We start from the raw sequence: 24323 nt of genomic DNA on the forward strand, positions 1-24323 counted from the left end.
CACCACCCAGAGCCCCTGAGGATGGGCGGTTTATAAATCAAAATAATAATAATAATAATAAATGTATTTATTTATTTACATATTTATTTATTGAAATGCTTTTGGTTCCCCTTAAAAACTCATGAGAGGTTGTGCCTGAGGAATTCACTGCTACAAGATATGACAATGATCATTAGCTCAGATAACTTTAAAAGGGAACTTGCTAAATTCACAGAGAATGGGTCTGTCAGCTCCTATTAGCAAATGAAACAGGGTACCAGTTCCTGGATGGATATGGGATTTAAATCACACATTCAGTGGTATGTGTGCCAAATATAAAATGGGAGTTGATCGACACTGGGATAAAGAAAAATCAAGTGTATACTGAACAGGAATTGTAGGAGCATTCACTATAATTTGTGATCAGGGCTAGTATACTACTCAGTACCGACTGCTGGAGGCAAAAAGCAAAGAGTAGGCCCCACACACCATGTTTTGGGAGGTACCTAGAAGCATCTGCCTGGTCAATATAAGAAACAGGATGTTGGACTTGACGGGGCCTTGCTCTGAATTACCCAGAAGTCCAAATCTGCTTCAGGTAAAATCTGGCGACAATCTAGAATTGTGCAAGGCCGGTCCTAAGAAAACCTCTCTTTGTGTCCCCTTCAAAACAGAGGTTTTCCCTCAGGCAACAGCTTCACATTTTACTCGATCGAAGAGAACTGAAGGATGAACTTGTGCCCAGTGGTCCTCGCACAGGGGATGGATGGGGATGTCTTCTTCATTTCATCACACCCCTCTCCCCAGCCTAAGAAGGGAAGCCAGGTGCACACCAGTTTCCCCCACACACAAACTTTTCCACATAAGGGCTGGATCTCACTAGGGGCCTTCAGCTATTCCTGGCTCAGCGGCTGCCAGCAGTTTCACAAGGATGACATCTTCTCACTCTCGGACACTTGCTCTCTGTCCATCTCCTCACCCTCCTCTGCTGTGCTGCTGCCTCTCCCAAGGAGTGGTCGGAGCAAACTTACTACCTTTCCTCATCTGAACTCCGGCTTGGGGTGGGTGGGCACATGGAGACCCTGCAGCCAAGCTCCCAGGTCCCTTGGCACATGGTTTCGGCATCAGCCAGCGCCAACGCAAGTCCTCCTGGCTGCTCAGACACTTACCCCTCCCCATCGGTCTCCACTCTTTGAAAAAACGCTGCTGTGGCAGAAACCAAAACCAGCTGGCTGGCTGAGGCGCTCTTCGGTGAAAGGAGACGGATTAATGGTTTTAGAGACCCCTGTTTTCCCTCAGAGGAGGCCTGAAAGCTTCTGAAAGGGTTAACTGAGCTTCAGGAGAAGGGAACCTTCTTCATCCCCAGACAATCCCCAGAGGAAAAGGTCACATTTGGGGTGGACGGGATTAGATGGGCAGAGAGGAGACTTTAGAACTTCTGGGCCATATTGTGTTATATACGAGAACGACATTTCAAGCACCGATTTTGTATATTTCTAGGCAGCTTGAAAAAGCCTGTCATCTGTCAGCAACTGGATTTCATTCTTTCCCACAGACTTCTTGAAAACAAAAAGACAACCAGGTGTTGCTAAGAACACACGTATGCAATGGACGTATACCCCCAGAACTGAATCCAGACCTATGTGGGCCTACAGAGGAGATTCCGGTTTATTCTGTAACTATAAAGGGGGGGGGGATGGACAAATATTTGAGAAAAGTGGGTTATAAATAATACCTAAATAAATAAAAATGAATAATTTAATAATGCATGTTTTATTATGAAGGGGAAAGGGCTGTGTGATTCAGTGGTAGCATTTCTTTCGTATCCTTCCCTTAGAAACGCATTGATTCATAAATCTTGAGCAGCAGAAAATACTTATTCCTTGTTTTTTGGATGCAAGGGCTAAAAGGGACTGAGACATATTTTGCAGTTGTTAAGGTCAATTTAGGATCCTTATTGCTAAGCAAAAGAGCCAGGGTTTCTGGAGTATAAGGGGATGGTTGGTTAATTAAAAGCTCTAATAATAATCTCTAATATTGGGTCCTGTATTCGTATTTCCTGGGTAGATATGAGGGCAGAGTTGGCATCTGGGTCTGTTGCAGGGTCTGGTACATGTGTTGGTGACTCTGCTAGCCGATGCATGGTTGTTTGTGAGAAGTGGTTTAAGGTTGGGGGGCTGTCTGTAGGCAAGGAGAGGTCTTCCACCAGGGCTAATGAGAGAGAGGCATCGTTTTCCAGGATGGGTTATAGATCACTGATGATGTGTTGGATGGGTTTGAGCTGGGAACTATAGGTGACAACAGTGCTGTTCTGTTGTTAGTTTTTTTCGGTTTGTCCTGGAGCAGGCTGTTTCTGGGTACTAGTCTGGCCTTGTTGATTTGTTTCCTCACCTCATTTGGTGGGTACTGTAGCCTCAAAAATGCTTGTTGTAAATCTCTTTAAGTGGGAGTCCCAATCAAGAGCATTGGAAAAGATACGATTGTAACATAAGGCTTAGCTGTAGACAATCGACTGAGTGGTATGTTTAGGGTGGTAATGGAAGCATGTAGATATGAGTATCGGTCGGTGGGTTTCCGGTATAAGGTGGTATTTATTCGTCCATTATGTAGTTGTACAGTGGTGTCCAGGAAGTGTACCTGTTGTGTAGAGTGGTCCAGGCTCAGGTTTATAGTAGGGTGAAAGTTGAAGTCCTGATGAAATCTCTCAAGGGCTTCCTTCCCATGGGTCCAAATGATGAAGATGTCATCCAAGAACCTTAAGTACAGGAGTGGTTTCAGTGGGTGGGAGCTGAGGAAGCGTTGCTCCAAGTTTGCCATGAATATGTTAGCATATTGTGGTGTCATGCGTGTGCATGTGGGATTCTTGTTTCTGGAACTTTGTAATGATGGTTGCGCATGGCTTGGTTGGGAGGGTAATTGCTGCTGCGATGGTGTCTGTTCAGCGTTTTGTTCAGCGGAGTGGTTGAAGAATTCTTTTAGTCTTAGGCGTCTAAAATAGGCCTCCAGGTCTCCACAGAGTTGCATGGTTTGCGTGGGTCTGGCTATGCCAAAAGATAGTCCACGTGAGAGGCTCAGTTTGTGGCTGGAGAGGTTGATAATGTTGCTAGGTGGATCTAAAGTGGTCTTGTTCCTTGTTGCATGCAGGAGTTTTGAGTTTCAACTCCTCCTCCTTCTGTAATTCAGTAAGTAGGGTGCAATAGATGGTTTCTCTGGTTTGAGTAAAAATCTGCCAGCTCCCGGTTTGTGTAGAGGGATTGTTTTTAGTGGAAGAGTCCAGTTCAGAGAAGATGAACGTTTCTACCCTAGCCCTTCGCCTGCTGCATTCGTTTTCCATTTGCAGGGAATTACTAACGTGGGGGAACTTGGCAAAATGTAACCTTTCCCCTGTAATTGGAAGCGCTACAATCCAATCTACCTCCTCAGTTCATTTTGCTAAATCAGCAACTATCAAGGAGGGTTGCCAATCTCTAGGTTAGGGCTGGAGTTCTCCTGGAATTACAATTTATCAGTTCCTCTGGAGAAAATGGGAGCTTCAGAGGGTAGACTCCATGACATTATGTCCATACTGAGATTCATCTTCTGCCCAAACCAAGCCTTCCAGCTTTGCCTCGAAAGCTCCAGGAATTTCCTAACCCAGAGTTGGCAACCCTAACTCAAGCCATCTCGTGGCAGCAAATTCCTTTATTTTACTAGATCAAGATGAGTAGCCGTGTTAGTTTGTCTGTAGCAGTAGAAAAGAGGAAGAGTCCAGTAGGACCTATAAGACTCACAAAATTTGTGGTAGGGTAGGAGCTTTTGTGAGTCACAGCTCACTTCAGATCTGAAGAAACAAGCTGTGGCTCAGGAAAGCTCATACTTTACCACAAATGTTGTGAGTCTTATAGGCAAGGCTTTTTTCTGGGAAAAGAGGTGGTGGAACTCAGTGGTGGAACTCAGGACCACACAATGACGTCACTTTGGGTCAGCTGGAACAAGAGGGGAGTTTTTTAAAGTTTAAATTGTCCTCGGCGAAAATGGTCACATGGCCGGCGGCCCCACCCCGATCTCCAGACACTGGGGAGTTTAGATTGCCCTCCGCGCCGTGGCGTAGAGGGCAATCTAAACCTCTGTCTGGAGATTAGGGGGTGGGGCCACCGGCCATGTGACCATTTTCAAGAGGTGCCGGAACTCCATTCCACCGCGTTCCAACTGAAAAAAAGCCCTGCTTATAGGTCCTACTGGACTCTTGCTTTATTTTGCTGTGTGTTGTTATTTACTTCTGGAATTCAGTGCTACAAGAGGAGGCTGGAGACGTTAGCCCCAGAGTCCTGGCCTCAGAACTTGCATTCCTCTTCAGAACCACTGAGCTCAGCTCCTTCCCTGTATCTCTGGCTATCAGGACACCGTCGGCTTGTCTGGATGCAGAGGAATTCCCAGCCAAGAGTGTTACTGTATATGGCTAAGGAATGGCATTTGCCATGGTTACTTCAAGCAAGGGGTCCCCCCCTTTTGCCCTTACATGGGCCTGCAAAGATATGAAATGAGGTGGGGGTGGAGGGGTGGGTTCTGGCTTCTCCGGCAGCTGAGCCATGAATGTCCACGAAAGGCCCAAGTGACAGGTGGCCTGGAGGGTGTCCAAATATGGCATGTATGAAACTGTCCTATAACCTCTGCAGGGCCACAGTTGGAGGCGGGAGGGAGGAGCAAGGAGATTAGGGGTATAAATCCCCCAAATCCAATCCAACCTTTTGCTTCCTTCCTTTCGCTCTCGCCTGCTGCAGGAGCCGGTGAGTACCCCTTGGGAGTTGGCTTTGATTGGAAGCTCTTTGGGGCAGAGCCTATATGTGGGGTTGGAGAGGGTGGGGAAAGCACACACGCATGCAAGGGCACACACACAATCAGAGCTATTAGATCCATAACATCAAATCTTTTGTGCTCTGTGTTGATTTATTTATCTGCAGTAGTGTGTCATCCGCCTTGGATCTCAGTCAGAAAGGTGGAATAACAATAACAACAACAGCACTTATAGTTGTTATGATGTTGATGATGATGATGATGATGATGATGCTGGCCAAGCCTGAAATTCTGTGCCCCTCTCTTTACTAAGAAGAATCTCTGCATAACATGTAAGCATGCACTTAAAAAGATGTCATAGATCCAGAGGAGTTAGCCGTGTTAGTTTGTAGTAGCAAAAATTGAAAAGAGTCTAGTAGCACCTTTAAGACTAACCAACTTTACTGTAGCAGAAGCTTTCGAGAATCACAGTTCTCTTCGTCAGATGACGCATCTGACGAAGAGAACTGTGATTCTCAAAAGCTTATGCTACAGTAAAGTTGGTTAGTCTTAAAGGTGCTACTGGACTCTTTTCAATTTTTAAAAAGATGTGTATGTGTTGGGGTGAGGAATACAAATTGCCAAACAATTAAAAACAGATGGGCCAGAGTATTTATTTGGATCTCTATCAGGGGGAGACATTATAAGCTACAGATAGGGCAGTGTAAATAAATACACTGCCCTATCTGTAGCTTATAATGTTCTCCCCTCTTCGGTTTTATCCTCACAACAACCCCATAAAGTAGGCCAGCTGCAAAGACATCGACGGGCCCAAAGTCACCCTGCAGGCAGTCATGCAATGGCCAAAATACTAGCTGCAAAATTACAAGTTGTACATTCAAATCCCTGTGTCTTTTTTAACGGGAGGGACTATAGCTCATTGCGCAAGGTCTCAGGCTTGATCTTCAGTTAAAAGGAGGACTCCAGGAATCCAAAAGAGCTGTTGTTATCTTGCAGAGATGCTGCCTCTGCCTGAGATTTAGGAGAGCCGCTGTGAACAAGGGCTGTTTTGGGAATGGATTGGACTTGAAATTGAGAAGACGCAAATTCCAATCCCCACTCAACCACAGAGGTCATAAGGCCAGCTTGAGTCAGTTGACCTGCTTCACAGGGATGTTGTAAGAATACAATCGAGGACAGAACGCCGGCATGTTGGTCCCGGAAGGAAGGTGAAGGTGAAAATGGGAGGGATGGAATTCTAGGTCAGATGATCTCTACAAGTGATGCCAGACATGAGTTTTTTAATGTGTCGGGGACACAGTTCCTGGGAACTGTGGTTCAAAACAGCTATGTCCCTAGTGTGGGGAGGGGAAGAGATTTTCAAAGACTTTTCAAAGACAGAGCCACATGGGATTGCTGGGGGAGAGGAACTTTAAAATTGTTTTCTTGCAAGCTCAACGGAGATTGGAATACAGGACCCTGTCCCTAGCGCACAAAGGCAGAGGAGGGGAAGAACTTGTAGTTCATCTCTCCAGATTGCAAGAAAACAATCCTCTCCTCTTCCTCTCTCTTTGAAAACTGCCTTTGAAAATCTCTTCCCCTCCCTGCACTAGGAACATAACACTGTTTTCAACTACAGTTCCCAGGTACAATTGCGTCCCTGACACGTTAAAAAACACGTGTCTGGCGTCACTTGTAGCTTGGCTCCCAGGAGAAGGCAGTTCAGTATGTTCTCATTTCCTGTGAGCTCAACCTTCAAATAGGTTAAGTGCTAATAAAGAACATGTGCAGGGAGGTTTTCCTTCCTGGTGTAATCTGGTTTGATTTTGTAACTAGGAAGCAGTGGAAACATAATAATGCTGTGCTATATTGCTTATTCATTTGTGTATTCCACTGACTCTGCAAAACCAAGATTCCTACTGTCTTAAGGACTAGCTACCTTTAAAAAAAATTAAATCCATAGAAAAAATAATTTTTTCTATGCTTGTATGGAATTGTTGGATGTAGACTGCCCTAAGCAAAAGCGACAGAAAAAGCCAGAATCATCCATCTGTCTGTCAGTCTGTTCATCCATCTGTCTGCTATTTATAGTCTGCCTTTCTCACTGAGACTCAAGGCAGATTACAAAATGGAAGTCAATAAGATCAGTGGCTGCGACATTCAATAAACAGTGCAACAAGGCTTGGGTTGCAGAAATTTGAAAATGAGCAGAAATCCAAAACAGAGGTGAGAAAAAAGTAAGAAATTTAACATGACATATTAAACAATATGGAAACTACCCGTCTCATGTAAACTGTGCAAGAGTTTTTCTTGATGTCTCTCCAAATATGATCTTATCATAATGAAAAAGCCCAATTTTTCCTTTCCTTCAGGAGACACACAACACCCCCCCTCCCCAATTTATGGAAGCAACATCTTGTGGTAATCCGTTCATTCACTATTTTACCCCACAATCATAAGGACTAGACACTCTGTCCCTTGACAAAACAAGAACATACTGTACCTGGAAGCCAAAGTCTTCTATTGCCATTGATAAACAACCATAGCTGTTTGGAATATAGAAAGCACATGCTACATGTAAACGTTCCTAAGTAGAGAAACCCAATTTTAAAAAATTATTTTGAAACAGTCTCGCAGGCATGATATTCTTCAGATCAATCTCAGCCTTTCAGGTTCTATGCTGAACAAAACAGAACATCAAACCAAATTCCCGAAATCCTGAGTTTTTGAGAGTCACACGTTAGACTTCACCTTAAAATTTACACATATGCAACCCTTGTGTCCCAAGATTAAGTGAAACTGCCTTATAGTGAAACAGAACTTTGGTCTGCAAGGCTTGATATAGGTTGCTTCCATATGGAACGCGTGTTCCATGCCTCCCCACCCTAGCAGTCACACACCTTCCAGGCAGGGTTGCCAGCTCCAGGCTGGGAAATTTCTGGAGAGATGGGGGTGGGTTCTGGGAAGGGTAGCGTTTGAGATGGAGAGGGAGCTCAGCATGGTATAATGCCATAGAAGCCACCCTCCAAAGCAGCCATTGTCTCCAGGGGAACTGATCTCTGTTGTCTGGAGATCAGTTCTAATTCTGGGAGATAACTAGGCCCCACCTGGTGGCTGGCAAGCTCTAGTTCCAGGTTTTCTTTGACTCTTGTGAGTTTCCCTAAACCTGTTTGGGGGGAAACAAGGCTTTGGGGAAAACATGGATGGGAAGGTCAGAATTTCTCTATTCTCTATTTCTCTGCCCACATTGGGTTCCATTTCATTCATTCATTCATTCATTCAATCAATCAATCAATCAATCAATCAATCAATCAATCAATCAATCAATCAATCAATCAATCAATCAATCAATCAATCAATCAATCAATCAATCAATCAATCAATCAATCAATCAATCAAAACATTTATTAGCTGCCTTTCTACCTTATGGAACTCAACACAACTTCCAACGTAAGCGGTACAACAAACATAAAAATACATAAAGGTCACAGTTTAAATCACAATTTGAGATTACCAATAAGTGAAAACATTGAACTAATCAAATGCCATTCTGGATATAGCTGTCTTCTCCTGGTACCTACCACTGCCCTTTGCCACCAGTGGGCTTTTGGCCTTTTTTATTTTTTAAATGTAGGTATATCCCTATGGTGTTAAAACTTTATATTGCTATTCCTACCACCATTTTTTTAAAAACAACAACAGCAAAAAGCATGCCGGTGGTGAGCGAGGTGGGAATGGCAGGTGCAAGAGGAAAGCACACACACACACAATTTTTGTGCAGAGCTCAGTAGCCACTGTGAATGCCTTTGCATTCGCAATGACATTAAGAGCAAAACGGGGCATCACCCGGAGTAGGAACAACCATAGCCTTCTTTCACTGACCGTGACTCTGTCTATGGTTTTTAGGTAGAAACGTTTCTGCTACCTGAAATCCTTTAACTGGAGATGCCAGGATTTGAAGCCGGGACCTTCTGCAATCCCAGCAGACGCTCCACCACTGAGCCACGCCCCTTGCCTAACATGATCATGGGTCAATCAAATGTGAACGTATACCGCTGCCTTAGGGTCCCACTACAAGTGACGAATGACACTTGCCTGGCAAGTGAACAGACTCACATGTATTCCTCCCTGTTCGCTTGCCATTCACTTGCACTCCACTTGATCAAGTGGAGTGCAAGTGAATGGCAAGCGAAAAGGGAGGAATACATGTGAGTCTGTTCACTTGCCGGGCAAGTGTCATTCGTTACTTGTAGTGGGGCCCTTATATTCAATGAGAGCCAAGCTACAAGTGATGCCTGACACAGGTTGGACACTTGTCAGCTTCCCTCAAGTTTTGATGGAAAATGTAGGCATCCTGGTTTTACAACTTGGCTCTCTATTAAAACTGCAAGACCAGGATACCTACATTTCCCATCAAAACTTGAGGGAAGCTGACAAGTGTCCAACCTGTGTCAGGCGTCACTTGTAGCTTGGCTCTGAGTCCAATGTTCCCTCTGTCTCTTCTGTTCTCTGCGTGGCAGCAGCTCTCCACGGTCTTTCCTAACGTCGGATGTGTGGAATCCTTCAAACTGATATGCCAAAATTTGGGACCTGTAGCACTTTAAAGTCCACCTAGATTTCTGGGGTATGAGCTTTTGAGAGTGAGAGCTGCCTTTATCAGAGCTTCTGACTCTCGAAAGCTAGAAATCTAGTTGGTCTTTAAGGTGCTACTGGACCAAATCTTCTACAACAGACCAACATAGCTACCCTCCTGAAACTATCTTGATATGCCAGAGATTGAGCCTGGGGCATTCTGAGTACAAGGCAGGGGCTCCGCCATTGATCTGCCTTCAAAATAATGTATGAAGCTGCCTTCTCAGCCCTTTTCAGATGTTACAATCACACATACTGGGAACGTACCAACTGCACATAGGTTCTTCCTAGGGTTGCCAGCTCCAAGTTGGGAAATTCCTGGAGATCTGGGGGGTGAAACCTGGAGAAAGTGGGGTTTGGGGAGGGAAAGGACCTTGGCATGGCATAATTCCATAGAGTCCACCCCCCAAAGTAGCCATTTTCTCCAGGTGAACTGATCTCTGTGGCCTGGAGACCAGTTGTAATTCCGGGAGATCTCCAGCCACTACCTGGGGGCTGGCAACCCTGGTTCTTCCAGTATGCATATTCACCATGTTGTGTGCATATTTACCATTCGCTCCAGAATGTACATATGGACTGTTCATGTTCCAGCCTGCAGAGGCTGCATGCACATAGTGTGTTGCCCCTGTTCATAAACGTGATAACTGCACATAGGATTATTTTTGTGTGGTTGGTATGCTCCTGGTATGTGCAACTGTAACATCAGAAAAGGGCAAACGAAACTCAGATCAGTCGTCCATTGATCTCATCTGGGACGAGTGCAGGAGTTCTCCAAGCATCTCAGCCAGAGAAGGGTCTTTCCTAGTATTGGCTACTTGTTGGGCTGCGGATCAGCACTCTGCTGGTTTGAATCCTGCTACTGCCATGAGCTCAATAGGTGGCCTTGGGCCAGCCACTCCTCTCAGCCCCAGTTCTGCAGCTGTATTATGGGGATAATAACTACACTGACTTGCATCTGACGAAGAGAACGGTGGTTCTCGAAAGCTTCTGCTACAGTAAAGTTGGTTAGTCTTAAAGGTGCTACTGGACTCTTTTCTATTTTGCTTCTACAGACTAACACGGCTAACTCCTCTGGATCTACACTGACTTTGTTCACCACTCTGAGTAGGGGGCTAATCTGTCTAGAAAAGTTGTATATAAGTGCAGCTATTATTAAATGGAGATACCAGGAATTGAATCTGGGACCTGACACCTGCAAGACATATGCTCTACGCTCTGTCCTGCCTTCACCCTTTGGTGGACCATATTATGTGAAGGCAGGGACAAGTACAATAATAATTACTCCCACAAACCAATTATTACAATATTTCAGCATGCATTTTATAAACAGTATTCAAGATAACCAATTGCACACAGACACACAAAAACCTTGCCATGGCAGCTGCAAAATGCAGTACAATAAGTTGAGTTCATACAGAGTTTTTTTAACATAAAGTGCTAGTGCCAATTCCAATGTTTATACAACACTCGTTGCATAATTAAAGTGCAAATGCTACAATGATTATAATTCATAGAGCACAATGTGCCACCCCACTTAATATGGGTCAGAGTTTCTTCTCTCCGAAACCAAGTGGGCCGTGTTAGGAAAGGTGGGATCATTCCTAGAGCGTCATCTGAACTGTACATTCCGTCTTTCCCCCAGTGAACCAGCACCATGTGTGACGACGAGGAGGTCACCGCTTTGGTGTGTGACAACGGCTCTGGTTTGGTGAAGGCTGGCTTTGCCGGTGACGATGCGCCACGTGCTGTCTTTCCCTCCATTGTTGGACGCCCAAGGCACCAGGTAAGAGCGTGGTCGATGCAGGGTTTAATCTGAGGGAAGGTTTACGGAAGGAATGGCTGCTAGAACACTTTGATTCCTTAGGGGAGGGGGCATCGGAATGCATTAAATGAAGAGCAATTTTTTTTGCTTGCTCAGTGGTCTTTTCCCTAACCTGGATAGCCCAGGTGAGCTTGATCTCATCAGATCTCAGAAGCTAAGCAGGGCCGGCCTTGGTTAGTAATTGGATGGGAGATCTCCAGCGAAGACCAGGATTGCAGAGGCAGGCAATGGTAAACCACCTCTGTGAGTCTCTTGCCCTGAAAACTCCACCAGGGGTCGCCATAAGTCAGCTATGACTTCATGGCACTTTCCACCACCAGTGGCCTTTAGGGAACATTCCCAAATAGGATTAACTACAGCTAAACTTCCAGGTCATAGAATCATAGAATCATAGAGTTGGAAGGGGCCATACAGACCATAAAATCATAGAATCATAGAGTTGGAAGGGGCCGTACAGACCATCTAGTCCAACCCCCTGCCCAGTGCAGGATCAGCCTAAAGCATCTCTGACAAGTATTCATCCAGCCTCTTCTTGAAAACTGCCAGTGAAGGGGAGCTCACCACCTCCCTAGGCAGCTGATTCCACTTTTGAAATACTCTGACTACATTTGGAGGTCCTACATTTGGAGGCAGGGCTGAGATCTTGTTCACACATGGGCCGTTTCCACGCGGCTTACCTTATTCTGCAAAATAGCGAAATCTCGCGAGAATACGCTGTTATCACACGAGACAGCATCTTCTCGCGAGATTTCGTGCGAGATTTCGCTATTTTGCAGAATAAGGTAAGCCGTGTGGAAACGGCCATGGTGTCGTGGTTCGAGTACTGGACCAGGATCTGGGGGAGACAGGTTCAAATCCCTTTACTGCTATTAAAGCTCACTGGGTGACCTTGGACCCGTTTCATACACTCAGCCTAACCTGCCTCCCAGGGTTGCTGTGAGGATAAAATAGAAGAGGAGAGAACAATGTTGTGAGCCATCTTAGTCCCCGTTGGGGAGAAGAGAGAGTGTCTAAATATCGAAGTAAATAAGAACTGAGGGCAGAAGAGTGGACCGTACTATTAAGACTGCATGGGGTGGATTTCAACTTTGCATGATCATTTGCATTTAAAAAGTCCATGCAAGGAGGAACTAGCCCTGCAGGGAGAAAAGTTGTAACTCCTCCACTTTGCCTTGCTGCGCTGGCTCCCTATCATTCCAAAATTCTTCCCCTGCAGTCTGAAAGCCAAGCTACAAGTGACATCTTACACAGGTTGGACACTTGTCAGCTTCCCTCAAGTTTTGATGGAAATGTAGGCATCCTGGTCTTGCAGCTGTAATGGAGATCCAAAATGCTGCAAAAATGTAATGAAACTGATTTGGTCCCGGGTCAAAAGAGTAATGTCTTCATTCATTGCTTTACTGCTGCTTAATTGCTTACCTGACACAGAGGATTCCTTATCTCGTGATATGGTCACAGGCATGAGATTAGATAACTTGGTTAGATGACTCAGCGTTGGCTAGTAGTCACCACTACAAAGGAATGGAACCTCCATGTTTAGAGGCAATATTCCTCTGCTGGTCTGATGCCAGGGATGGATAAGGCAGTGTCTACTTCCTGTCATGGATGGCCTGTGTGCTTTGCAGGGGCATTTGATTGGCCGCTGTTGAGAACAGAGCACCACGAGACATCCCAGAGTGTGTTTGTCAAGTGTAGGGAGATGCAATGTTAGCGGGGAAGCATAGTTTAAAAAGAAAGAGCAGGCGGAGATCGCTCTTTAGAGAGTTTGTCAATTTCATCTTCACCTCCCCAAAGGCTCTGTCAATTTCACCTCTCCAGTTTAAAACTGTGTGGGATTGCAACCAGAGGGCAGGGAGGAATGGAAATAGGCTGGAGCTGCCTTCCGGTGCTGGGCTTGGACCAGGAGAGGTTATAAGGGGCTTCTGGCATTTCACAGCCCCTTCATACAGCTCCAGTTTATAGCAAAGCCTTTGCCCTGCCTCTGGCTCTAACTATTTAAACTATCCTTCTGACTAACATTGCATTTCTTGACACGTATTTTTCATGTGTCAGCTGTGTAGAGAGACTCTCAGAGCCAAGCTACAAGTGACGAATTACACTTGCCTGGCAAGTGAAAAGACTCACGTGTATTCTTCCCTGTTCACTTGGCATTCAGTTGCTCTCCACTGGAGAGCAAGTGAATGGCAAGTGAACAGGGAGGAATACATGTGAGTCTGTTCATGTGCCATTCAAGTGTAATTCATCACTTGTAGCTTGGCTCTCAGCCTCAGTTCCCCAGCTGTATTGTGGGGATAATAATAACACTAACTTTGTTCACTGCTCTGGGTGCGCATTAGTCTGTCCAGAAGAATGGTAAACAAATGAACTGTTATTGTTATTCTTGATGCAGCAAGGCTGTTCCTTATGGAATTTGATGGGGATACAATCTAGGTTTATGACCCCGTGGTGCAGAGTGGTAAGCTGCAGTACTGCAGCCCAAGCTCTGCTCATGACCTGAGTTCGATCCTGGAGGAAGCTGGGTTCAGGTAGCCGGCTCAAGGTTGACTCAGCCTTCCATTCTTCCGAGGTCGGTAAAATGAGTACCCAGTTTCCTGGGGGTAAAGTGTAGATGACTGGGGAAGGTAACGGCAAACCACCCCACAAAAAGTTTGCCAAGAAAATGTTGCAATGCGGCGTCCTCCCATGGGTCAGTAATGACTCCGTGCTTGCACAGGGGACTTCCTTTACCTTTACAATCTAGGTTTAGACCTGCAGGTAAGCAAGTGCTGTCATTTTCCATTTTTAAAATCAGAAGCACTGAACCCTTACTGTCTGCCACTTCAGGGCTGTTCTTTTCCCTGCCTCTCCTTGGGCTGAATCCTGCTGAACTGTTCTGCCAACAGGGGTGGTTTTCCCCATTGCGAAGCACCTTTGAGCTCTTGTATCAGGACGGTGCCTTGCGGCAGGGGAAAACACGCTTGTTACCGGAATGGATCTGCAAGATCCAAAGCAACTGGAGCTCCACCCAAACCAGCACACACCCCTTTCCTTTTACATAGATTTGCCCTCCCTTTTTGCGGTCAGCTCTCCTGACCTGGAAGGGCTGGCGAGGCCAGAGAAGATCGTTCAATCCCAGCAGGAGGTGCCCCTGACAAATTCCAACCTGGGTAATTAAGAGATAATTTGCCTCTTGGCGTTCCCAGAGGATAATGTTTCCCCCCTTGTGTGAAGATATGCTCTTAACCTATGGCCTAGCAGCTGCTTAAGAAGGGACGATCGTTTTGGAGCTGAAGGAGGGCAGGAATAAGGATTGACTGTGTGCCTGTAGAGTAGTGACTGCTACCTTAAGCATGCAGCCATGTTGTCCACCCTTAAAGGCAAGGGTGTGAGGAAAAAATGTTGGAGGAAAGAACAATCCACTGATACTCTTCCACCCTCCCCACATCTCCAAGCCACAAGTGACGCCTGACACAGGTTGGACACTTGTCAGCTTACCTCAAGTTTTGATGGGAAACGTAGGCGTCCTGGTTTTCCAGCTTGGCTGTCCATTACAGCTGTAAGACCAGGATGCCTACATTTCCCATCAAAACTTGAGGGAAGCTGACAAGTGTCCAACCTGTGTCAGGCATCACTTGTAGCTTGGCTCTCATGAGAAATGCCAAGGGGAACACCTCCTGCACCGTGGCTCCCTTTGGAGGAAAGCATGCCAGAGGCACTTCTACAGGGGGGGGCAGATCCGCCACCCCACATCAGATAGGGGGAAGAGATCCGGCCCACCCAAGTGATTCACCTTGCTCATAGCAATGTCTGTCCCCTTCTCTCTCTCTGTGCCAAACTCAAGCTGCTATTTCCTCACACACATCTGCCCCCTCATATCAGCTGGGGAGGGCGTCACTTCTTTCAAATCCTGATGGGTGTTTCCACAGAGGCATTGGAGGGCTATTGTCTAGTAGTTGGTATCCTTTGAGAAAACATTCACAGAAAACATCCCTTTGACCCAGGTTCTGGTTCTTTCTACATGTGCCTTATTTTATTTTATACTTAAAAAAAATTATGCCTCACTTTGCTCCCTATGGGAAGCCAACGTAGCCTGCAATAGCATCCTCCCCTCCTCCACTTCTCCCTCAGAACAACAACCCTGTGAGGTAGGTCAGGGTCAGAGAAAGAGAGAGCAGGAGGCCCAAGATCACCCAGTGAGCTTCCGTGGCAGAACAGGGAGTCAAATGCCGTTGCCTCAGGTCCTAGTATGGCATTCTAACCACTAGGATACACTGTCTCTTGTGACACTTTAGCACAAGCCCATAGAATACACTCGATGACATGGGCACCAAACTCATCACAATATTATAGGATGCAGGTTGTCTGGGTTATGGGGCCAGTTAATTGGTTCACCTTTGTTCTGACTTCCTGCCATTCCATTCTCCAGCAGTGGCTCTTCCAAGTTGATTCCTCCTTCCGAAAGGAGTTGTTCCTGCCATATTTTGCCTGACTGCATCCCCTTCTAAAAACAAATCAGAGTACTTCCCAGATGAGACCCCCCCCCTTCTACACACATAGTTAGCTTCAGGTATCCGTTGCCCCCTAGTTTGGCACTGAATTCCAATTAATACGAATTTTTAACCATTTTGGGACTATGAGTGAGCGGTTGTGTTAGTGATCTCAGAATGAGACAGAAGGGCAGTTTAGCCCAGAATAATCCCTCTCTTTCTCCGAGAAGCTCAAGGCAGCAAACATCATTGTGCCTTTTCTCCTCACAACAACCCTGTGAGGTAGGTTAGGCTAAGGGAGATCACTCATCAAGCCTGATGGTGAGAGTGGGAATTTGAACCCAGACCTGATCTAGGCCAACCGCTATTCCACATTAGCTCCTTTTAGGGTACCAGTGGCTAAAATAGTACATTAAAATAGGCAGACTTGTAAAACGTTGGCTAGTGCAGTTCTGGCCCAGATTTGTAATTTATTTAATTTATATCCACGAAATTTAAGGCAGCAAAGAAGAGAGTCAGCCGCCAATCTCCATCCAGGCTGGGGCTAGACTTAGACCTGCCCAGTGGAATCACATCCTTCTTTTCTGTCCTCTGGCACTTGGCTCATACATGCCAGCACTAACCAGGCCTAGCTCTGTTGACACCTGGTTACAGCACCAGGTTTTGACATTGGAACATACAGAACAAAAATCAATGGAAATACCCCTGAGCGGTGGCAGAGTGTTTTTCACTCACTGCTGCTCAGTAACCTCCAAGAGTGTCTTTGCATATCAAGGGTTAGGAAAAGAACATGTAGCATTCATTTTATTTGGCATTTATATATAGTGTTTTCAGATAGCTACACCACACATCGTAATATTTACAACAGTCCTCTAAGGCAGGCCAGTATTATCTCCCCATATTGCAGATGGAAGACAGTGGCTTACCTAAGGCTAGAGATGGGCACGAACTAAAATACGAACCAAAGTTCGTCACAAATCTTTTTTGGTTTGTGAACCTGTGGTTCGTCCAAGCTCATTTCTAATGAACCGCGATGAACTGCTATGATTTTAGAGTAGTTCATATGGTTCGTTTTTCGATTTGTCACAGCAGACAGCCTGGAGCCAATCAATTTGTTACCTAGGCAACCAGTGGGGGGAAGATGGGCTTTCTGCAAACCTTCTACAGCCTGGAAGTGACAAACCGATGAACCAAATGAACCGGTTCACAAACAGGGCAAATTCATGGCAGTTCGTGGTTCTTGAAATGCAACGAACCACAAACTGCAATGAACTGCCATTTTCCTAGTTTGTGCCCTCCTCTACTTAAGGCTATCATTTGTGACTTAAAACGGAACCCTCATGTTCAGAGGCAGTGTACCTCTGAAAAAGTTGATAACTAGGGGCAGGAAAATGGTTAGCTCAGGGACAGAGGACATTCGGGGGATCGGCAGCTCAGTGGCACAGCAACTGTTTAGCATGCAGAAAGTCCTAGGTCCTGTCCCTGGAATCTCCAGTTTAAAAAATCAGGAAATAGGTGACGTGCAAGAACTTGACTTGAGACCCTGGAGAACTGCTACTAGTCAGAGTAGACAATTCTAAGCTTGATAAAGGTCTGACTCAGTAGAAAGCCACTCACGGCGTGTACTTTGTATACAGAAGGCCCCAGGTTTAATCCCCCGCATCGCCATCTGAAAGGATCTCGGATGCCAGAAAAGACCTTTCTCCTCCTGAGACCATGCAAAGGCGCTGCCAGTTGGGGCGGAGAGTGCTGACCAGTGGTCTGACTCTGCATAAAGCAGCTTCTTATTTATTTGAAATCTAATCTTGCCTTCTCGTCCTATATCCGTGTGTTGTTTCTAGGGCGTCATGGTGGGCATGGGTCAGAAGGACTCCTATGTGGGAGACGAAGCTCAAAGCAAGAGGGGCATCCTGACCCTGAAATACCCCATCGAGCATGGAATCATCACCAACTGGGACGATATGGAGAAGATCTGGCACCACACCTTCTATAACGAACTGCGCGTGGCCCCCGAGGAGCACCCTACGTTGTTGACCGAGGCCCCCCTCAACCCCAAAGCCAACCGGGAAAAGATGACTCAGATCATGTTTGAGACCTTCAATGTGCCCGCGATGTATGTGGCCATCCAGGCTGTGCTGTCTCTCTATGCCTCTGGCCGTACCACCGGTAAGAGAGGAATCTGGAAAGTGTTATTGCTGTAGCATTCAAAATTCCATGCCAGGGTATCCTAGCTTCTTTGCCAAGAAAAAGTGGGGGGGTTGCCCACTTGCTTGAATTAATTTTGTTTAATTTGCACAGGATTTGGCCTATTTTTGCAGTTTGGTGTAGTGGTTAAGAGCGGCAGGACTCTAATCTAGAGAACCGGGTTTGATTCCCCACTCCTCTGCTTGAAGCCAGCTGGGTGGCCTTGGGTCAGTCACAGCTCCTCAGAGCTCTCTCAGCCTCATAGGGTGGTTGTTGTGGGGATAAGAATAACACACTTTGTAGACCATTCTGAGTAGGAATTAAGTTGTCCTGAAGGGCGGTATATAAATCGAATGTTGTTGTTATCATCATCATTTAGTACCTTTCTGCTGATTATGGGGAGAGTCAAGAAGGCCGTGCTGCTAACGATCCCCCTTCCCCTTCCTCTTCCCCTTCCAGGCTTTTAAGATTTTATTGCATGTTTAAAAAGCACTCAGAAGGGCTAGAAACTTGCTTTTCAAAAAGCGTTAGCAGAGATTCTCAAGATGTCAAATTCTGTGTATACCTGATATCAACGATCCCTGTTCGTTTGCCAACTTTGACAAGGGAGAAAATGCCTTCCTGGCCCCAAATAGGATTTTCAGAGCAGGGATCAAAAGTTAGGCCGTTGTGAGTTCGGCCAAAAGTCCGGCCATTGAAAAGCAATGGAGAAACGTACTTGAGTATTCAATACCCCTTTCTCCTTGTTTTCCGGGATAGGTTGGGGCTCTAGTGCTGTCGTAGAGAACATGCTTTCCTTGCAGATTGTCCCAGATTTGGTGTCTCCAGTTAATATGGCTCTTGAATGGCTTCTGTGTAGCATTGGGCTGTGTGGACAAATGATCCAGACCACTATAAAACAGCTTCATATGTCCATGTATGTAGCAGAATGTTAACAGAGAGGGAGGAAGAGAAGCCATATATAGATAGGATGGCATTGGCTTTGGTTGACGGAGCTAGCATTCTCTCTGCATTTCCTGCGGCTCTCTGCTAACCAGTGTTTCTCCTCCCATAGGCATCGTGTTGGATTCTGGAGATGGCGTCACTCATAATGTGCCCATCTATGAAGGCTACGCCTTGCCTCACGCCATCCAGCGCTTGGATCTGGCAGGGCGTGACTTGACTGACTACCTGATGAAGATCCTAACTGAACGCGGCTACTCCTTCGTCACCACGGGTGAGAGCTTAAGCACGCAGCAAATGTTGGTTTGACTGCTAAGGTCTGAGAGTGCCTGTAGCGGCGTCTGTTGAAAAATTAAAGTTAGCTGAGCTTAGTTGTACTAGAACTGGATGTCTCTTCCGCCACGGTCTTCTCCGCTATGAGTTGAATCCTTTTGTCTTTCCTCAGCTGAGCGGGAGATTGTGCGTGACATCAAGGAGAAGCTGGGCTACGTGGCTCTGGATTTCGAGAATGAGATGGCCACAGCGGCTTCCTCCTCTTCCCTGGAGAAGAGCTACGAGCTCCCCGATGGTCAAGTCATCACCATTGGCAACGAGCGTTTCCGGTGCCCTGAGACTCTCTTCCAGCCTTCTTTCATTGGTAAGATATCGGGCTTTGGAGCCTTAAGGGAACTGGGGGTGAGGGGAAGGGGATGGAACCAGTCTCTGTAGACCAACAAGGGGAACGTTCTAGAAGAGAGACTGGATCGCCCAGGAGACTAGCTATCGCTCTTGCTTCATGGGTAAGCAGGGATCCAAACCCAAGCAATATGCACCCAACTCTGATTTTCTTTTTCTTTTTCTTCTCTGGCTTCCATCATCAAAGCCATAGCAACTGTTGGCTTGGGTGAAAGAATCAGAACAGAAAAGTGGCCTTTCTTCCTCATAATGGCCAGCACAGCATCCTGTGCCAATGAGTTCCTTAAGTTAAAAACCTGCCAGGTGGAAAAAATGCTCCCTTCCCCACCCGTATTAATGTCTATTGCCTATTAATTTTAAGAGAGGAGCGCCCTTTTTTTTTGCACTTTTAAAACTGGTGGACTTCCTATTCATTCTGCTGTCTCCACTTGTGAATTTGTAAAGCTCTATCTTGCCTCCCCTTTCATTGATCCCTTTCCCCCTAAACACCCCCAATTGCTTGTACCTTTATCGATAAGGAAGCCGCTCCTGTCACTGCTATCGGTTTCTTCCTAAGTGAAGCTGTCACTTGGGAAAATGTCAAGCGATGTCAGTTTGCTATGTAATTAAGAGATGCTTAGAGGGGGTAGGTATTTCAGAGGCAAGAAAGGTCAACCTGTTCCTTCCAAGACTCCTAAAAATGTCACAAGTTATAGAGAACTTCTAAACCTTAACTGACACCCATCAAGAGATGCGGGGAACGCGTCAGGGTGGGAGTCTTACTTAGCCTTGACCAACGGTATCGGGTAGACATTCCTTTTATGATCAGGCTCAAGGATTTGACGGTGGGTGGAGATGACAGCTGATCTCTCTAGGCTTGACTTCCTTGCTCTTTTTCCACCCAAAATAGGCAAGGAGGCTGCTGCGAATTCCATTTCCGCTCTATTTAAGAGAAGCCCTATCTCCCCTTGGCAGCTGCCGTAACCTGAGGCTGTTACAAAATCCTTTGACTTTTGCCCTTGGTGAAGGCTTCTCCATCAGATGTCCTCTTTTAAAAGATCTCATGTCCCCTGACCTCCCTGCAGTTCTTCCTTCAGACTCTTCCAAGCGTTGGGGTTGGCCTTATACGGTCAACAACGAGTTATGTGTAAATGCCACAGTGGCGCACAAACGTTAGCGAAAAAAGGGATGGAGTCTGGCCAGAGATTTCAGAGTTTCTCAGATGGGAAGAGCAACAGGGTGGGATGTAATGCAAGACAGAACGGGCAGAGGGTTATCTTCCCTTCCATCCTACATCATTAAAACTTACATGTTTCTACCATGTCATCTCTGACGGTCTTGCCTTCCCCACAAGTCTTCCCAATATGAGATACTTTGCATCTAGGTAACCATGCCATAGAGAAAGCAGGGAATGCAGGGAAACTCCACATTCCGTGCCGACTGGTAGAATCCATGCTGCCAAATCTAATAATTTGGTTTACTTATTTATGTCATTTATAGTCCATCCACCTTTCGCACTGAGATTCAAGACGGATTACATAGTGTGAGATTAGTACAAATAGTAGCAAGGACAAGGGCAGGCATTTCCGTACAGTGTCAAATACATTTCCACAAACAACGTCATAAGGCAAGTAAATAAAAGTTTACAAAGACATAGCATTAGCAAGGATCCAATACGGAGTTGAAGAACTGCTGAAGAATTCCTGATTCAGCTCTAGGAGTGACATTAGATAACATGAAGCACAGGTAGTATATAGTACATAATTTAAAGCAACAGATAATATGTAAGGTAACATAGTGGTGAAGTCTATGGTCCCTAACTCATTAGCGAAACACCTGAGACCCTCTCCCTACAACACCGCCCTCCTATCGGAGTAAAAAAAGCCTTTTTGAATAATTCAGTTCTGCGTTGTTTGCAGAAAGCCAGGAGAGTGGGGGCTCTCCTGACCTCCTCAGGCAGGCCGTTCCACAGGGTAGGGGCCACCACAGAGAAAGCCCGTGTACAGGCTGCTGTTGATTTCACCCATGTGCAGGCTGGCACCTGCAAGAGACCCTGTTGGGATGAGCAAAGCTGCCACGGAGGGACATAGGGAGGGAGGCAGTCCCGTAGGTATGCTGGGCCAAGACCGTGAAGAGCTTTGTATATAATAACCAATATTTTGAATTGAGCACGGTTACTGAAAGGTAGCCAATGAAATGACTGTAGGATGGGAGTGATGTTCATGGTCCTGCTAATAGGCAGCATTTTGCACCAACTGGAGCCTCCTAGTTAGATGGGAGACCAATGTATAGTGCATTACAATAGTCAAGTTTTGATGTTACCATAGCGTGGATCCAGGAAGCCAGGTTGTCCAGGTCGAGGTAAGAAGCCATCTTCAGGCTTGAGCGAGATGGTAGAAAGCACGTTTTGCAGCTGTTGTGACATTCACTGGCATACGTGCACACAGCGTTCGCCACGGCTGTGCAAATCTTATCTTTTGCCCAGGCATGGAATCTGCTGGCATCCATGAGACCACTTACAACTCCATCATGAAATGCGACATCGACATCCGCAAGGACTTATATGCTAACAATGTCCTCTCCGGGGGCACCACCATGTACCCTGGCATTGCTGATAGGATGCAAAAGGAAATCACAGCCTTGGCCCCCAGTACCATGAAGATCAAGGTGAGATTGGCAGATGTATAGCAGAGCTGGAAATAAGGGGATGCCCTCTAATTTGGTGTCGACTACTCATTTTTCCTCTCCAAAGGAGCCTGAGCGCTTGACTCCACTCTGTCAGGCCCCATTGTTTCCAAGACAACAGACCAGGTGCTCCAATCTCCTTCCTTTTTCCCTGCAAAGCAGCAGGCTTAGTTTAGTGCATAGATGCAAATCTTATCAAGTATTTCCTCCAAATTTCTTGTTTTATGGGAGATGATATTGAGCTAGATGGACCAGCAGTTTGACAAATAATAGGGCAGCTTCACATGTACAGGTATACCTTAATTCTATTAGAGGAAGGAGCTATGGCCTAGTGAGAAAGCACAAAATTTGTCTACAAAAGGTCCCAGGTTCAATTCTAAGCCTTCCCAGTTAAAGATCTTTAAAATTCAGCAAGCGCAGAATTTTCCTCCTCTATGAGATCAGTGGTTCAAAATACACTTCAGCAACTGTGGGGAGGATCTCTTGATGGGCCTGGTTTCTTCATGCGGCATACTGCTGATGGTTCTTTGTCCCTTTGCGGGATTAACTCATTTAGCACTGTCCTCTTTCTGTTCTTTGAAAAGCCACTACTACTATTCTTTGCAGGGGCGGGGACTGTCCTGCAATAGTTTAAGCTGCTGAAAACATGCCTTGGTAGTTGAAGATCGTCAAATAACATCTACAGGGTGCACTCCATGAGACTTTAGTGTTTATTCACCTGCTTTGGCATGGATGTCTGTTAGAGACATCCACTGACATCCACTGAAGGATTAATTTCTAGAGTGCCTGAGCAGGCAGCTGTACCTTGAACGATGACGATGCATGTAACTTGCACTAAAAAAAAAAAATTAGCCTTCCCCAAAGGTAGTGAGAGTAACACAGATACCAGGACTGGGTACCAAACCGGGCCAGTAGGTAATAAACTGTTGCAATTTCTCTCCTGTTTAGATCATTGCTCCTCCTGAACGGAAATACTCTGTGTGGATTGGTGGCTCCATCTTGGCTTCTCTTTCCACTTTCCAACAAATGTGGATCAGCAAGCAAGAATACGATGAAGCGGGGCCTTCTATTGTCCACAGGAAGTGCTTCTAAACATCCCCCCCCACTCCCACTCCCACCCCTTTCCTTTCTTCTAATTTCATGCTCCCAAAGTCCTCCTCCCATCAATTTCATGGAGGTAACAAGTCCCTCCTCCACCACCTCCACGGGTGTAAAGCCACCATCAAAGATGACACAAACATAAAACAAGATCTGCAAAGATTGTTTTCTCGACGGTGAAGCAGTAATGTAACACATCATGCTTGAACCTTGTAAAAAGTTCCATTTTTTTGTGTTAATAAAATGCAATTTTTTAAAAAAAATTGTTAAAAATGATCTGTCCTTTCCTCTCACAAAGCCTTAAAATAAAATGTTTTACAGTGTGATGCTGTGCGAGAGAGTTCTGTTCTAGGGCATGCACAGCCTTCTTGATCCATGTCCAAATCTTATTCCTCCAACCCATTTAATGGTTCTCAGTTCGTATCGCAGGTCTACGTAGATTCAAGCCTGTTTTCACAGGCACATATGGTGAAAACTTGACTTCTTTTTTTGTCTATGTAAAATCTGCTGCTCCAGCTGACAAATTTTCTAAGCTTAGCACCTGCTTCCCCAAGTAAGATACTTCTGAGCTCTAGAGATAAATGTTACTTACCCACCCCTGACCCCGAGCATTTTTAACTTCATTTTTACCTTGCCTTTCTCCCCAACGGGGAACCAAGGTGGGTTACATAATTCACCTGTTTCTCCCTCAAAACTCTCTTAGGTAAGTTAGGCTGACTGTTTGAACCTGGGTCTCCAGATCTTAGTCTGAAACTCCAACCACTCTACCACAGAACTGCCGAGTCCTGACATGAGGAACCCCTGTGATACAACGAAGGAAAGGGATATTTTGATCACTACCTCGTGCTGTTGACTTCGGGCAACAAGAACCACATGGCACATATTTCCCAATTTTTCCACCCATTCTGAGATACTATCAGCTTTCAGGCTTTGTGCTCCATTCAGGCGAGTGTGATTAATTAGGATTTGATGTTCCCAGTTAATACTTCTGCGCCAGCCACTGCCACACCAAGATGTTTTTAGCTTTACAATGGTGAGGGCCCTGATAAGGACCGGCAGGGAGAGTCAGGATCCATCTCATAGTATGTATCCCCCTGCCTTTCCAGGAT

The 24323-nt window shown here is 45.9% G+C and overlaps 1 protein-coding gene across 1 annotated transcript; it reads left to right on the forward strand.

Moving 5' to 3' along the window:
- The first annotated feature begins 4719 nt into the window (after nucleotides 1-4719).
- LOC129338841 (actin, alpha cardiac muscle 1-like) lies at nucleotides 4720-23537 on the forward strand. The gene is made up of 7 exons (XM_054993354.1): nucleotides 4720-4745; nucleotides 11006-11146; nucleotides 17493-17817; nucleotides 18890-19051; nucleotides 19223-19414; nucleotides 21917-22098; nucleotides 23065-23537. Exons 2-7 carry the CDS (start codon nucleotides 11018-11020, stop codon nucleotides 23206-23208), a joined length of 1134 nt encoding a protein of 377 aa, XP_054849329.1. The 5' UTR covers nucleotides 4720-4745; nucleotides 11006-11017; the 3' UTR covers nucleotides 23209-23537.
- The last annotated feature ends 786 nt before the right edge of the window (nucleotides 23538-24323 follow it).

The sequence above is a fragment of the Eublepharis macularius genome, chromosome 1 (genome assembly GCF_028583425.1).
Source record: "Eublepharis macularius isolate TG4126 chromosome 1, MPM_Emac_v1.0, whole genome shotgun sequence".
Classification (NCBI taxonomy): Eukaryota; Metazoa; Chordata; class Lepidosauria; order Squamata; family Eublepharidae; genus Eublepharis; species Eublepharis macularius.